The 17,656-nt window shown below is 37.9% G+C and overlaps 1 protein-coding gene across 1 annotated transcript in view; it reads right to left on the reverse strand.

Moving 5' to 3' along the window:
* Positions 1 to 17,656, reverse strand: part of etfa (electron transfer flavoprotein subunit alpha) — a 130,946-nt gene that overhangs the window by 100,981 nt on the left and 12,309 nt on the right. The window contains exon 3 of the mRNA XM_028823062.2: positions 15,795 to 15,876. Within this exon, the coding sequence (XP_028678895.1) occupies positions 15,795 to 15,876 (82 nt within the window). The remainder of the gene's footprint in view (positions 1 to 15,794; positions 15,877 to 17,656) is intronic.

Consider the following 17,656-nt stretch of genomic DNA (forward strand, 5'->3'; position numbering starts at 1 on the left):
ATGGGATGATAAATATTTTCTAGCTAACTTAGCCAGGAATGGTTATTTATCATCCTGTAGCTTCCACCACTGCAAAGGAACCATGTCAATGTCAATTTATTAATCAAATTTGTATTATTAATAAGAGATTTTGTGGAGGAGAAGTAAGGCATCAATGGCTCATTATCAGAGTCCGATGACATTTCCTGCATTCACATTTTCTTCAGGGGTGGATCCTCTGGTATGTGTTATCATTGTCAAGAAACAATACAGAAGACAATCAATTAAATTGGACTACCCTAACTGGATTAATTTGGCACTAATTCATTAACAACATATGAAGTCAAAAACTGGAAAAATTAACTCATTTATGTGTTGTGTTACAAAGGTAACTGCAGAAATATTTAACCCATTAATCACATGTTAACAGTAACTAATCAGTAGCACTAGTTGATTGCTTTGTTTTATTTTTAACCTGAAAAACCTTTGAACCAGTAGAGAAAGCGCAAGTAAAATACAGTTTGAAGCATCATGGGGTGACGTGCAAAATTCAGTGAAGCGGCAAATCAGTGTACATCTAAGACTATAAGCAAAATGAAAAAACTCCCATACATTGAATACATTATTATCAGCATAAATACATAGTGGTTGCGTCACCATTAGTGGCAACTCCACTTAAAGTTTGCCTAAAGCCCAAACCTGATTATGCACCTTGCAGCACAGGTCAGTCCTCCAGGAAATAATAGTGTGTTGACTGTAGTAGCACAAAACCGAGAAGACATCTGAAACTTGTAAGCACCAGGGCCTCATGTATAACACCTTTCACAGAATTCACACTAAAACATGGCATACACACAAAAAAATTCAGGTGCATAAAACTGCACATTCTCTTTATAAATCCCAATTAATATGAATTTTAACACACATGCATGTGCCTACAGATCCACCCCGACTTCTTCCAAACTCATGCAGGTTTGGGGATTTGGTGATGCTAAATTGACACTTGCAGGGAGTGTGTGTGTGTGTTTGTATTCACCTTGCAATGAGTTGGTGCCCCATACTGTGATTGCACACAATGCTTGTTGGTACGGGCAAGTGTTGCCTCTTTTACAATACACTGTTCAATTACTGAACAAGCTTTATCCATTTCAAAGGTAACAAACATATAGCATCATTTAGAATTTAAAACAGGTAGGGAATGTGTACTTCATTTAGGGACAGCATTAGGACCAACCATATGTAAGACAACAGTGTACTGGAATCAGGAATATGGATGAAAAAAACAAAACACACAGATTCTTTAAAGGTCCCATAAATCTTTACACTATATATTTGTTAACTTTCTTTGATTTTTTTTCCCACTTGAAACGAATACTTAAAACACACCAGTAATATCTTGTATATGGGATTTAAAAGATTTATAAATAAAATTTAAAGCCAAATTAAATAAATCTTCTTTATTACCATATTCCGCTGTCTTAACATCTCCACTGTGGTTAGTGTGAAGGAATATATTGGTTGTAATATAAACAAAATTCTAAAAGAACACATCTTAACGGAGCATAAGCCTGCTGTTGGATTAACTTTTACCTATCCACCCCCTATCTGTACATTTTCCCAACCTTGAAAATGGATTTTTTAAGGAATTCCTGTTGTTCTATTTAGAAACAAGTTAAACTAAGAATTATTACTTGCTATACAGTACAAAAAGTACTTTATTTTTCAGACAATTATTTTGCATTATACAGAATTCTTCATAGCAGATTCTCATATCACTCGATCAATAAGCAGCACCCCATTATAAGGGGGTTCTTATGTTTTTTTTATACTCTATATACACTCACTTGCCACTTTATTAGATACATATTGCAGGTACCAGGATGGACCTCCTGTTGCCTTCAGAACCGCTGTAATACTTCGTGGCACAGATTCAACAAGGTGCTGGAAACATTCCTCACGGATATTGACATGATAGTATCATGCGCTTGCTGCAGATTTCTTGGCTACACATTTGTGATGCGAATCTGCCATTCCACCACATCCAAAAGGTGCTCTGTTGGATTGAGATCTGGTGACTGTGGAGGCCATTTGAGTACAGTGAACTCACTGTCATGTTCAAGAAACCAGTTTGAAATAATCTGAGTTTTGCGACATCGCATGTTATTCTGCTGGAAGCAGCCATCAGAAGATGGACACACTGCAGTCATAAAGGGATGGACATGGTCACCAATAATACATAGGTAGGCTGTGGCATTTAAACAATGCTCAACAGGTACTAAGCAGCCCAAAATATGCCAATAAAATATCCCACCATTATACCACCACCACCACCAGTCTTGTCATGTTGTTGATGCCAAATTTGCATCATACCATCCAAATGTTGTGTCAGGAATCTAGACTTATCAGACCAGGAAATATTTTTCCAGTCTTCTTTTGTCCAGTTTTGGTGAGCCTGTGCAAACTGTAGCCTCAGTTGCCTGTTCTTATGTCTCAGGTCTAGCACCCAGGGTGATCTCCTGCTGCTGTAGCTCATCTGCTTCAAGGTTCATTGTGTTGTGCATTCAGAGATGTTCAACATACCTCAGTTGTAACAAGTGGTTATTTGAGTTCCTGTTACCTTTCTAGCAGCTCAAACTAGTCTGGCCATTCTCCCCTGACCTTTGTCATCAACAAGGGATTTTTGCCCAGAGAACTGTCATTCGTTGGAAATTTTTCCTTTTTTAAACCATTCCCTGTAAACCCTAGAGGGATAGTTGTGCATTAAAATCCCAGTAGATCACAAGTTTCTGAAATATTCAAACCAGCCCATTTGGCACCATGCCATATTCAAAATCACTTAAATCTCCTTTCTTCCCCATTCTGATGCTCTTGAGAACTTTAGCTGGTCGTCTTGACAATGTCTACACGCCTAAATGCATTGAGTTGGTGCCATGTGACCGGCCAATTACATATTTGCATTAACAAGCAGTTGAACAGGTATACAAAATAAAGTGGCCTGTGAGTGTAGATTGGACTGGACAACAGTATCTACTTAAAAAAGTTTGATGGATTCCAATTATAACTTCAAGTGCTGTGTGTGTGTGTGTGTGTGTGTGTGTCTGTGCAGTTTGGCTCCGATATGATTTTACCAATGTTATGTTTCTGGATTACATGCATCTTTCTCCTAAACATCTGAAGAAACCCGTCTCTGTATTAGTTCCCATAGTTCAGAAGTACATAGGAGCACAATACCACCAGGAAATATTTGCAGTCCATTTCTGCAGTACTGGGTCCAAGGCAGAAATGAAACCGGGAAGATGTGTGTCCCAGATGCCCCAGTGGGAACACAGTGAAAAGAATACCATCCAAATTTGGTTACACATCTACACTCGCCAACAGCAATCAACCCACTCGAACACAAACACTGTGACTACACTAGAAATTAAATCTGTACCTTATTTGAAATAACTATAAAACTGAAACAGATGCATCAAATACAGTATGTTATTACTATTTATGTAGTGGCCACAACCTCCTTAATGGATTTCTTATTATTTGTCCACAGAAGTGAAAAAATACATGTGAACAATGTTACTTGTTGCAAGAAAATAATACATTTATGTAACAACACATTCATTATTGTGAAATTATGCATAAAAATGAGTGGCAGAAACGATTCCATAGTAAAAAGGAAAAAGGTCAGCTTTGTTAATGGGAATATGCAGATCCAGACTGTGCCATTCATTCAGCAAAGTAAGCTTTCACAGAAAGCAAACTGCCATCTATTGGATAAGATGGACTCAGCAGACTGACACAATGTCTTTAAGAAGGCTAGAAGAACCTGTTTTAAAATATTCTCTGTGTTTTATTTTTTCCCAAAAGGCAATGTCCTCTGCACTGAAGGAAGCTCCAGAAGCAGGTCTGTTTCCATTTCTTTTGTATCATGCTTACCTCAAACTCACATATGTTGCTGTTTATATATGCAATGACAAGCCAAAATAAGATAGTAAGGCTGACTGACAATTTTGGCTGTTATTCTACATTTCACTTTTTTCTCTAACCTAAACATCTTGTGTTTTACACACAGTAAAATGGTGACAAGACTGCAAAGGTTTTCTCTGCATCATCAATGGCTGTTTTTTGGCAATTATCATACACATACTTGGTAGCTGGGGGTTGGTGTTGATTCTCGGATCTAATACGGGATGTTGTTGCTTTTGAAAAGGATGTCATTTTCTCCAGCATTTCTCTCAAAATTAAGTGCTGGATGGCTGTTTTTCTTCAACTTTTTAATTTATGCTTTTCTGTATCTTACACTTGGTTCGCCTCTTGAAAGCTTCAAGTTATCGTTTGATGTATGAAAAGTATTGGTGTCTTGGAATTTCCTCTGTGTTAAAACTGGACACCATATTTCTAGAAGAGACCAAGCTGCCAGGATATAATGTAGCTAGCATGTGCAACAGATACTACCATGTATTGACCTAACCACCTACCATCTCCAAAAAACATGATGTTGCATCTCTGGCGTGCCATAACCTTCACATGAAAATCTTAAGACTCCCTATATGGTCTAAGCCTAAGTTCCATTTAGTATGTCACTAACCAAATTCTATAATTAAAGTAGTTTAAGATTATACTGGGTACAGATGTTAACAGTTATGTGAAAATGCGCTTATCTCACAGTACAATTAATACTGTGATTCAGGCTTCATCATACAATATTCCTATAATAAAAAATCTTTATAAAACAAAAACACCGTACATTTAGCTATACTTATTACAAGACATTCAATAATCAAAACCTTGCAAAATAAAATTTAAATCAGTTAAGTGCAAGAGCAGGTGTATTTATTTAACAATGAAAGATCGTACTCTGAGAAGTTTCACCTTCCCACTGCTACGACCATGGGAACTGACTCATAAAATAGCAGACACCAACTGCCAATGAAGCACAGCTATTCTTCCCCCAAATCATCTGCCACTGTTGCATGCAATCTCTCCTCGCATTCCACTAAAGACCACTTATCTTCTGCAAGGACTTTTATTATCCTGTGTTTCAAGAGCCTCTGCCTGTATTTTTCCTCCATCCCTGACTTGTAAGGTGAATCACCCTTATCCCAGGGGTTTATGAAATGCAGAGCTCAGTTTATCTGTGTGATAGGTCACTGTCATCCACGTATCCAGCTCTCGCCATCTTAAGGATTGTCTGCTGACACTACAATATCAACAATAAAATATTTGCACTGCAGTAACATAATACATGTTGCATGTTGATCAGCACATACAAGTATTTCACTGTACTATGCAGATGTGAAATAATTACCCTATAAAACCATATTATAGCATTACTATACTGCAAAACCATTCAAATATAAAATAATTTTTTTTTGTTTTCTTAGTTAACATCAAACATTGCTCCAACAATGGCTATTTTCTGATTGAATGCTTTGCTGACTCATTAGCTGTGGGTCCTGACTAGATCAATGATGAACTTATAATGTTATACTTCCTTTTAAGAAAAATTACAATGTCAACACTCTGCATTAGGCTGAGACCTCACTACTGTGACATTATCCCTTACACACACTGTCTAGCATGGACAGACATATCATTTGAACAGAAAAGAGAGGCTACTGTTGAGAGCAATGTAACATCCACTGCTATATAATTTCTCCTTTCTGTAATCTACTCCCATTTCTGAATCAGGATCAAAGAAAGATGTGTCATCATCTCTCATTCTTGCATCCAGTGTCAATACTTGTAGCTTGCAGGTCTCAGTAGTGTTTGAGTATACCATGAGAACTGTTCCAATAATCATAAATTTGTGCTTTGCCAGTCTTAATAGAGTTTTCTTTGAAAAAGGGAAGCAGATAAGATGCTGCCCTTATGAAACAATGCTGTCAGCCACATTCATCCAAGGATGCAACCTGGTAAAAGGGATGTGGGCAAGAACCACTTAACCTGCAGTACCAGACCATTTTCCTGTACAGTGATGGCTCTGTTGCATGGAAATTTTCGCCTTCATATTTTTATACAGGCAGTAAATACCCATGCTGCCAAAGTACAGTCAGTCTGTCATGGTATGTTTTAACTCTAGTTTCTCAATCAGATTCCCTTCATCAATGTGTGCCCCATTAAACCTGCTACCAACATAAATTTATTTCAGCTATGAACCTGACAGATTCATTTAATTAATTTCTCAGCTAAGGCTCTCATTTTAACCCCTCACTATGACACCTGGAGTAGGCTGGACTATATTTTTGTTTCTCTGTTGCTAGAATCCTCCCTCTTAGATTTGTGCCCAGATGAAGACCATTGCTTTGCTCTTTCTTTGCATCTTCTTTACTCCCTAAGTGTAATGTAATGTGAGATTTCAACAAGTCTCTGCTTAGGAGTGGCAATTTCTATCACAATCTTTCCTATATGTTGGAGAATTTCTTGACCATCATTTCTAATTTTGTCAAAGACTGCACATATATCTGGATGGAGGCTAAAAGTGCTATCAGGGACTTCACTATTGGTTACTCTTCTGGTTTACCCCAGACACACAGTCAATGGATTCATGCCTGGGAAGTGCATCCAACTTGAATCCAATTCATTTTATTTTTGAGTAACACTCTTAACTGAGTCCAGGCTCAGAGCACTACAACAAGTTCATAGGTAAAATATAATTTCAAATTTAAAGTAATAACTACACAGGGTATACACATAACATATATATAACAATATATACACATATATTGGTCCTATAATATTATCTTTGAAATAAAGTGCATCTACCTAGTCTTGGTGGAAAAAACAAAATCCTCGGTTAATATACTTCCAACTAGGGCTGGGCGGTATGACCAAAATTCTATATCACGGTATTTTTCAAAATTATACCAGTTTCACGGTATTCAACGGTATTTTTTTCCCTATGCATGAGTGGATGTTAACCACATTTTCCACTGCAATTATTGCAGTAGAATGCCCAAGAATAACCTATTCCACTGTCATGAGAATTGTACATTGTACAAAAAAAAAATTTAATGTGCACACAAGTATTAATACAGTTTTGCATGGCCCCATAAAGTGATAGTTTCAAAGGGGGTGGCACTAATGAAGAGAAAGAATCACCTTGCATGACAGTTGCAGTCAAAATATAGAACCTTTTTTGTTGAACAAATTTTGCAAACAACTTAAACTATAATTTTGACAACAAATTTTTAACCATCCAAATATTCAGAGGTGCTTGTCATAAGTTGTATTGCACGGAACATGTCTTAGAAAAGGAATAAAGAGTATACTGTATATTTTTTGTAAACCAACTACACTTTCTGTTAATGTTATCAATCTCTGTCCATTGACACGTTAGCTATATGGATTGTAATGGCGTTGGTTATCTCGATCCACGGCTTGCTTTTTTTGTCGTAGGCAGTACCTCTTTCAAATGCGTCTACAAGTGACATCTGACTCGAGTGCCCTCTCGCTTTTTCAGTTTTACCTGAGGACGTGGAGGGTGCCAATCTTAGTTCCATACATTCATAGTACTCCAAAGCATGTTTGCGGCTAAAGTGGTGCAGCAAATTGCTTGTGTTGACAACTTTAGCTCCACAGCATTTGCAGTAAATAGTTGTTTGGTCTACATCTGGCCTTTTAAAACCAAAATCTCCAGACAACAGACGCGGCTCCTTTTTTTGGCAAAAGTTCTTCTGTGTTATCATGTTCAACTTTATCGTCTGCTACAGCTTCAGTTTCGGAATGTTCTCTGTCCATTTTCACCGCTCAATACTGCCACTAACACATGTACTCCATTGCATGCGTGTTTAGCGGTGTAGCAGTGAAAAAGGTCCCCCCCTTAAACCGTTTCCCACTCCACCACGTTCCGAACGTTGTTTAGGCTATTTAAACCAGTATTGCGGTATAAGAAAAATTCATATCATAACAAAAATAAAAAACGTTTTTTGGTATGAACCAGTATACCTCTCAGCACTACTTCCAATATAAAACTGATTTCCACTACCAAATCAGAGTTAAGTTCCCTGATGTTGCATAAGGCCAAATTTGGTATCTACTGCACCCATACCAAATATTATGGTTCGAATACCAATCAACATAAATTGTTGACAAACCTAAAAGAAAGACACCCAAACAGCAGAGAGTTGAGATGGAAGTAATTATTAAGGATAACATTGAGCAGCACATAGCAAATACAGGAGTTTTTCTGAACAGTCAGCATGGGTGCAGAAGAGGGAGGTCATGTTTTACAAACACGATGGAATTCTATGAGGAAGCAACAAAAGGATATGATCAAAGTGGAGCATATGATAATATTTATCTTGACTTTCAGAAAGCATTTGATAAGCTGCCACATGAGAGGATGGGCATCAATCTAAAAGAAGTGGGAGTTCAGGGTGATTTTTTTTTTTTTTTATAAGGATGCAGAATTGGCTCAGACACCGGAAGCAGAGAGTGATGGTACGAGGAACCTTATCAGAATTGGCTATGATCAGAATTGTTAAGAGTGGTGTTCCATAGGGGTCAATTCTAGGGCCGCTGCTATTTTTAAAATATATGTATATATGTATTTACAGGTAAAATTCCATTACAACAAACTCCCAGGGACCTAAAAAATATTTCGTTGTAACGAAAATTTTGTTGTAATGAGATTCTGTATTTGTTACTATAGTGCTTTCTTTAACTTGTATCCAGGCGTTTGCAATCATTTCAATAGCTTCTTTTACATTAATTTTAATCTCCTCCTGCCTACAAGTTATGAAGTTATGCTGATGAGAATTTTGCTCAGCATTTCCTTGTGATAATACACTTTCAGGGTGCGAATGATGCCCAAATCCAATGGCTGAAGCGCTGCCGTGCAATTGGGTGGGAGGAATTCAACACGAACATTATCTAAATGTGGAAGCATGTTGTGGGCAGCAGAGTTATCAATCAGGAGTCGAATCAATATTTCTTCTTCATATTGTGAGGTTTTTGAACTCTTTTGAGACACCCCCTTCCCCCCCCCCCCCCCCCAACCACCAACACCACCCCCCAACAGGAACGACATACTGAAGTGCGTCCTGAAGCGCGATTGCAGCGTCTGTGGAAAATTGTTTGTCCGTTGCCAGGGCAGGGCAATAGGAGGCTCACAGCGCTGAAGTGAAGCGCCACAGAAGCAAATCATAAAAGATCGGGGTCACGCTATAAGTCCCTGTCTTGCACCCCAAAACACGAGGCTTAGTCTCAGTACTTTAGCAAAACCAGCTTTATTCAGTTTGAAACAGGAAAGCACAGTTATTTATTGTAGCGTGATCTGCCACTCAGCTATACACAGACACAGCAGTCAGGCAAGGTCATGGCCAGGTCAGTGATCAAGTAATCCTGTTATCTGCATTTACAATTTACGTCAGGCATGTCAAACACACGGCCATCTGGGCCGCATGCGGCCCGCATAACAGATCCTAGTTAGCACTAAACGTGTACAAAATGATTACTATCGTTTGTGATTGAATCATTCTGCATCTTCGGCGTTACTTATTGACTTTTCTTACTTCTGCCTTCTGACAAAAGCACGTTTTCCCACAGCATTACGGTACCGGAAATGTCATCTGCTAGTATAGCCATGAGCCTTGTCCAAAGTTAACGAGCCGCGACGTCGCAACTGAAGTGCTAGGCTGCAGTAGCCTGGCAGCAGGAGCGGCCTTAGGCATGTGCAAATTGTGCACCTGCACAGGGCTGCCACGCCAATATACACTGCCTGGCCAAAAAAAAGTCGCCACCTGGATTTAACTAAGCAAATAGGTACGAGCCTCCTATTGGATAATTACTGCATAGGCGATTATCTTTCAGCTGGCAGCAAGTTATTTAACCCCAACTGGTACAATGAGTTGCTTCTCATTTTTTAAACAACCATGTCGAAAGACACATCTCGTGGTCGTGGAAAAGATGTTAGTCTGTTTGAGAAGGGTCAAATCATTGGCATGCATCAAGAAGAGAAAACATCTAAGGAGATTGCAGAAACTACTAAAATTGTGTTAAGAACTGTCCAACGCATTATTAAAAACTGGAAGGATAGTGGGGACCCATCGTCTTCGGGGAAGAAATGTGGCCGGAAAAAAATCCTGAATGATCGTGATCGGTGATCACTTAAACGTTTGGTGAAATCAAATCGAAGAAAAACAACAGTAGAACTCAGGTCTATGTTTAATAGTGAAAGTAAGAGCATTTCCACACGCACAATGCGAAGGGAACTCAAGGGATTGCAACTGAACAGCTGTGTAACCATAAGAAAACCACTAATCAGTGAGGCAAACCGGAAAAAAGGCTTCAATTTGCTAGGGAGCATAAAGATTAGACTCTGAAGCAATGGAAGAAGGTCATGTGGTCTGATAAGTCCAGATTTACCCTGTTCCAGAGTGATGGGCGCATCAGGGTAAGAAGAGAGGCAGATGAAGTGATGCACCCATCATGCAAGATCTTGGTGAAAAATTAATGCAACACTGGATGGAACTAATTCTTGTGACACTGCAGAAGCTTATCGAAACAATGCCACAGCGAATGCGTGCCGTAATCAAAGCTAAAGGCGGTCCAACGAAATATTAGAGTGTGTGACCATTTTTTTTGGTGGCGACTTTTTTTTTGGCCAGGCAGTGTATATTGAATATAAAACAGAAAGAGAAAATAACGACATAGCTGACGGCAATGTGGCCAAAAAACATCGTGTTTCTTGTTAATTTGTATGCTGTATTTACTAATGTCGCTCAAGTCAGAGCAGTAAGCTATATGTATTATAACGTTCTGCTGTAATGAGAATATCATGGGCCGCCACCTGGTTTTCAAGTTACGGACACGCACATATAGAACCGTGTCATGAGCATGAGGCGGCTATGCAGTGTCCGCAACGGATGTGGCCATCCGCCGTGCATAAGATACCATATTGACATTGGTGGGCGAAGGGGCCACCAATTCTTTCTCTGCCCAGGGCCGCCACGAGCCTAGAGCTGCCCATAGCAGGCTACACTAATGGCTGGGTTGGTGAGACTGGTAACTGGGCAGAACTGACCATCACAAGTAGTAATAGCTCGCATATATTCACGTTTTTTTGCTCTAGTTTAATGTAATTTTGTGCTAGTATTGTAACAAACAGTGCAGACTACAGCTGAAGATCTGAAGTGGACACGAGAAGTTGGTGAGTTGTTTATTAACAAATTTTTGAGATTTTGAGTTTGTAAAATTAGTGTAGGTCAGGGGGCTTTTTGCATATTGGCTTATTTTACAATATAAACTTTGAAGTAAACGTAGTAAAGTAAAATTTGATTTTTGGAGGATTTGTTTTCCAACTTGAATAACTGGGCAATGAATTCAATGAGCGTTTTCGTGATTTCAGTTCACATGAACAGGACGTTGCGCTGTTTACGTCACCCTACTCTTACAACGTTGAGAATGCGCCTGAGAATATCCAAATGGAATTGATTGAACTGCAGTCAGATTCTATTCTGAAGGCAAAATACAACGAAGTTGGTGTGCCAGGCTTGTATGCTTACCTGCCACCCTCGTATGTGTAGATCCGTAAGTTGGCATTGAGAGTACTGTCTATGTTCGGAAGCACTTACCTTTGTGAGCAATTGTTTTCGTTAATGAAAGCTACCAAAACCCCACATCGCTCAAGACTTGCTGTCGAGCACCTTTCATCCCTCATAAAAGTTGCAGCTGCACAAGATTTCAAGCCTGATATTGACGAACTGGTTACTAACAAGAGATGCCAAGTGTCGGGACAAAAGAAATACATCTCACACTGTAAGACTCCTACTGTATATAAGCAATGAATATAATATAATGAATATAATATAATAATATAAGGACCTAGCTAAGAGGCTAAGACTCTAATTGTACACAGTTGTACGGAGATTGTATGGAAATAAATTGCTTTTCTTTAAACTTTAAGTGTTACATTTTTTAAAGTTTTCCGTATTGGAAAGAAAGCTGCAGTAACTTTGTATAATAGTATTTGTTACAGCGCGGCCCACTGACGCATGTATGGCTGTCGAAGCGGCCCACCAATGGTAGTGATTTTGACATGTCTGATTTACGTGCTCCTAACCTTGCATCACCCATCGAGATCTTTTCCATTTACTTTGGCGGAGAGACAAAGCATATCTGTGAGCCTGCAATTGCCCAGTAGAGACGCAGAGATCGCACTTCGGCTTGCTTTCTAGTTGGTGGAGGTCCCAAGAGAGTTTACAAACCTCATATTTTCTTGAATGAGTGCTGCATTAATAGGAATGTTTCTTGAACGAGCATCACTGAACCACATAAAAATGGCTTTTTCAACGTCTTCAAATGCAGCAGTTCACATACGTTTACAACCCAAGATTTTTCTACTTTTTTAGTTCTGTCTTTCAAGAAAATTGACAGTGTCGATGATGAAATTCCAAATTCACTGGCAACATCTTTTTTTTTTTTTTTTGTCGCAATCGACAGCTGCAAAGAAGCAAAGTTTTTTTTTTTTCTAATATGAACTGTTATCGTTTTTTTGTGTCTGCCGTTTCTATAGGAGGGTGACAATGAGTTAAATTCCAATGGATGTTTTTCAAATATTGACGAGCAAAAGGTATCACTGAAAACAGCAGGAAACAAAAAAGGCAAAAAAAAAAAACAGTACGAGGAAACTTTGAAGAAAGAAAAAAAAAAATTTACAGTGTTTTTGTTTGGGGATCATTGTGCACAACTGAGCGGCGACCACAAAACTAACTGCTCTGTGGATGATTCATTCAGGCATTTCAAGGTCTTTTGTGCACTTCGTTGTAATGAAAGTATCTGCTGAATGTACTTTGTAGTAACGAGATTTCTATAGACTCGTGTCATATGGGGAAGCTGTCGAGACCATAAAAATACTTCGTTGTAATGAAAATTTAGTTTGAAAGACATTCATTGTACCTGGGGACCTGGGTTCGCTTCCCGGGTCCTCCCTGCGTGGAGTTTGCATGTTCTCCCCGTGTCTGCGTGGGTTTCCTCCGGGTACTCCGGTTTCCTCCCACAGTCCAAAGACATGCAGGTTAGGTGGATTGGCGATTCTAAATTGGCCCTAGTGTGTGCTTGGTGTGTGGGTGTGTTTGTGTGTGTCCTGCGGTGGGTTGGCACCCTGCCCTGGATTGGTTCCTGCCTTGTGCCATGTTGGCTGGGATTGGCTCCAGCAGACCCCCGTGACCCTGTGTTCGGATTCAGCGGGTTGGAAAATGGATGGATGGATATTCGTTGTAATGGAATTTTACCTGTGTGTGTGTGTGTATGTATATATATATATATATATATATATATATATACAGTGGTGTGAAAAACTATTTGCCCCCTTCCTGATTTCTTATTCTTTTGCATGTTTGTCACACAAAATGTTTCTGATCATCAAACACATTTAACCATTAGTCAAATATAACACAAGTAAACACAAAATGCAGTTTTTAAATTATGGTTTTTATTATTTAGGGAGAAACAAAATCCAAACCTACATGGCCCTGTGTGAAAAAGTAATTGCCCCCTTGTTAAAAAATAACCTAACTGTGGTGTATCACACCTGAGTTCAATTTCCGTAGCCACCCCCAGGCCTGATTACTGCCACACCTGTTTCAATCAAGAAATCACTTAAATAGGAGCTGCCTGACACAGAGAAGTAGACCAAAAGCACCTCAAAAGCCAGACATCATGCCAAGATCCAAAGAAATTCAGGAACAAATGAGAACAGAAGTAATTTAGATCTATCAGTCTGGTAAAGGTTATAAAGCCATTTCTAAAGCTTTGGGACTCCAGCGAACCACAGTGAGAGCCATTATCCACAAATGGCAAAAACATGGAAGAGTGGTGAACCTTCCCAGGAGTGGCCGGCCGACCAAAATTACCCCAAGAGCGCAGAGACGACTCATCCAAGAGGTCACAAAAGACCCCAGGACAACGTCTAAAGAACTGCAGGCCTCACTTGCCTCAATTAAGGTCAGTGTTCACGACTCCACCATAAGAAAGAGACTGGGCAAAAACGGCCTGCATGGCAGATTTCCAAGGCGCAAACCACTGTTAAGCAAAAAGAACATTAGGGCTCGTCTCAATTTTGCTAAGAAACATCTCAATGATTGCCAAGACTTTTGGGAAAATACCTTGTGGACTGATGAGTCAAAAGTTGAACTTTTTGGAAGGCAAATGTCCTGTTACATCTGGCGTAAAAGGAACACAGCATTTCAGAAAAAGAACATCATACCAACAGTAAAATATGGTGGTGGTAGTGTGATGGTCTGGGGTTGTTTTGCTGCTTCAGGACCTGGAAGGCTTGCTGTGATATGAATTCTACTGTCTACCAAAAAATCCTGAAGGAGAATGTCCGGCCATCTGTTCGTCAACTCAAGCTGAAGCGATCTTGAGTGCTGCAACAGGACAATGACCCAAAACACACCAGCAAATCCACCTCTGAATGGCTGAAGAAAAACAAAATGAAGACTTTGGAGTGGCCTAGTCAAAGTCCTGACCTGAATCCAATTGAGATGCTATGGCATGACCTTAAAAAGGCGGTTCATGCTAGAAAACCCTCAAATAAAGCTGAATTACAACAATTTTGCAAAGATGAGTGGGCCAAAATTCCTCCAGAGTGCTGTGAAAGACTCATTGCAAGTTATCGCAAACACTTGATTGCAGTTATTGCTGCTAAGGGTGGCCCAACCAGTTATTAGGTTCAGGGGGCAATTACTTTTTCACACAGGGCCATGTAGGTTTGGATTTTTTTTTTCTCCCTAAATAATAAAAACCACCATTTACAAACTGCATTTTGTGTTTACTTGTGTTATATTTGACTAATGGTTAAATGTGTTTGATGATCAGAAACATTTTGTGTGACAAACATGCAAAAGAATAAGAAATCAGGAAGGGGGCAAATAGTTTTTCACACCACTGTATGTATATATATATATATATATATATATATATATATATATATATATATATATATATATATATATATATATATATATATAAAATGCTCTGGAGTAACTGATGACAGCTAGAGAGCCTGGACTCTAAGATCAGGGAAAGCTATTTCACTGACAGATATTTCTAAAATAAAGTACAGGACATAATCTCTTTGCATGCCTAACCAAATAACTAAATAAATACAAAATTAAAATGCATATCCTCTATGTCACCAAAAAACTTAAAACTATTGTATTTATGCATTTTAAAAACTTTTACAAAAAAAAAAAAAAAAAAACTACACCATTGTGGATTAAACAAAGTCCATACTGGACAGATTAATTCATTTTAATAATGTTAAATGAAAAATGTTTTGTTTGCCATAAGAAACATATTAGTGTATTATATTAATTTAAAATTTTTCAATTATATGTCAGTTAATCAGTTCTCTGTATAGTTTACAGTAAGTAAAGTAATGATAGCAAGAATGATAAATATTAAACTAAAAAAGGCTGGATACAAATGTGTAGTTGGGCGATCTGTGGCTTTTAATACCACCAATTTATACAATGTTTTAAGTGAAAAGGAAACCTTTTGCCAAAAGACAATGAGGGCTATATGAGTTCAGAAGAAATTTTTAATAATATCTTACTTTATATTTAAAATGTTTAAATATTACGTTATACTTTGGGACACATTTTCTAAAATGGTTTCCTAGATTCATAACTGAATGACGTTACCCTAAAACCAATAAGCACAAATATAATTAAATCTTGAAATTCTTGTCTGATCAAATTCCATCATTATTTGGACAAACTGGTGTCCTAGAGGTATAACAGATATGAAACAAATGCCTATAATTAACTGAATATCTGTGTATTATAACCACAACATTTCCAAATATACTTCACCTGGTAAAAAACCTTTGTATGCATCATGCTGAGCAACCAGTACTTTTTGAACACCTTGTACTTTGCATACTTCTTCTGCAACCTATTAGAAAGAAAAACAAAACTCAGCATTAAAATAACAGATTACACAGTACACGAAAGGAGTGAAGAATGTACAATACTTCACAAAAGTATTAAGCACACAAAAAAAACTATTAAGTGAAGATGCTTTAAAACCAATGAAATAAACAATTTCTAAATATTACTATAGTGCAGTAAACAGTACAAAAAATAAATTAAAATCAATATTTGCCTTTAAAAGAGAATCAGGTCTCTTAGGTACACCATCATATAGTTTTATAAGAAAACCGGATGGTAGTTTGTTTCATGCATCTTAGAAAACTTGCCGTACTTCTTCTGTAGACTTTGGCTGTTTCACTTGCTTTTGTCTCTCTAGTGCTCCATTGTGAACAGTGCTTAGGGGGTTAACATCTTGCTTGTCCTTTCACTCTATAGCAATTATTGCAATTTCTGCCACGTAGTAGCTACCGTGCCACCATGCTTAAGCTTTATGCAAGCAAATTCATCGGGCATATCATGGCAGGTTGGTCTTAAACTGCTGTATCACATATTAGTTTCCACTTTCTGTGTCAGCATCTGATGACCAATTCATATCATTATACACATAGCTTAATTCAAGCAATGGTTCACTTTCAGTTCATTCTAAAACTGCCTTTGGGGCTTTTCTTTTGCCATTACATTTTTAGTTGAAGGCTCTGCCCCACTCATGAATACTGATAAGTTACCTTATGAGTGGCAAAACAAATTGAAATATTCATGATGTTTTACAACATAATGTTACTGTCCCAAGCATTATTCAGGCATAAAAAATGAAAATATTTTTACGTCAGCCCGAGTGTGACTCAAGTTTAACTGTAATTGCACAGAATCCTGAAATCAAATCATGCTTGGGGTTAACGCCAAGAAGGTTAAAGTATCTCTAAGGGCTGCTAATAATTGTGGCTCATATGTCCTTGAGATAACACACTATTCTTGTTATATACACTTGTTCTTTTCGAAATGATTTTTACTAGATAAATGGTAAGTAATTTTGATGAATATTTTCAGGACTATTTGAATCATATGTACTGTTTATTTTAAAGGTTTGTTTTAATAATTTCCTTTAAGAATACCACTAATTCTGCAGCTGACCATAAATGCCGTATGCAATGCACCCTACAGAACCCAATGCAGAAATTGGCAAGATTAGTCTTTTTATCTTGCCATGGCGTTGTTGATAGGTAAAATTGTGGTGTCCTGACACACAATTAGATTAAAATAAGGGAAGAAAATGAGGAAAGAAGAAAAAAAAAAAAAAAAGCAAATCAGGTCACACAGTGTCATGCACTTCTGGGTTTACAACCCAAGTAAACACAAAACATGTCGAATTAAACAAGTCATTAAAGGGAAGAACTGTTTGTCTTATAACAACAATGGTTAATAAAAATCATTGAGCCATTGTAATTCAGAAATACTGCATTAGACCAAAATTTTATTTTTCAAAATAAAGAAGAGTATATTTTTACTTTACAGACTGCATAATGTGCTCCATGAACAAATCACAAACATTTAATATTATGGATGTTATGGTATTAAAAAAAATGTACAACAATATGACATGGCTGTAAAGTCTGAACATTTGCCTTTTTCAATTCCTTCTGAATGCCAGATCCATCTAACCAGTAAGATCAGCCTTAGCGCATCTAATGTCTTCTGGTGTAAAATAAACCCAAATTCCTGTTGTTCACGTTGTTATCTTCCATTTACTGTCATTATTGCACCACACCAAAAAGTAAAATTGTAGATGATCATTTTTCTCATTA

This window comes from Erpetoichthys calabaricus, chromosome 17, assembly GCF_900747795.2.
Source record: "Erpetoichthys calabaricus chromosome 17, fErpCal1.3, whole genome shotgun sequence".
Classification (NCBI taxonomy): domain Eukaryota; kingdom Metazoa; phylum Chordata; class Cladistia; order Polypteriformes; family Polypteridae; genus Erpetoichthys; species Erpetoichthys calabaricus.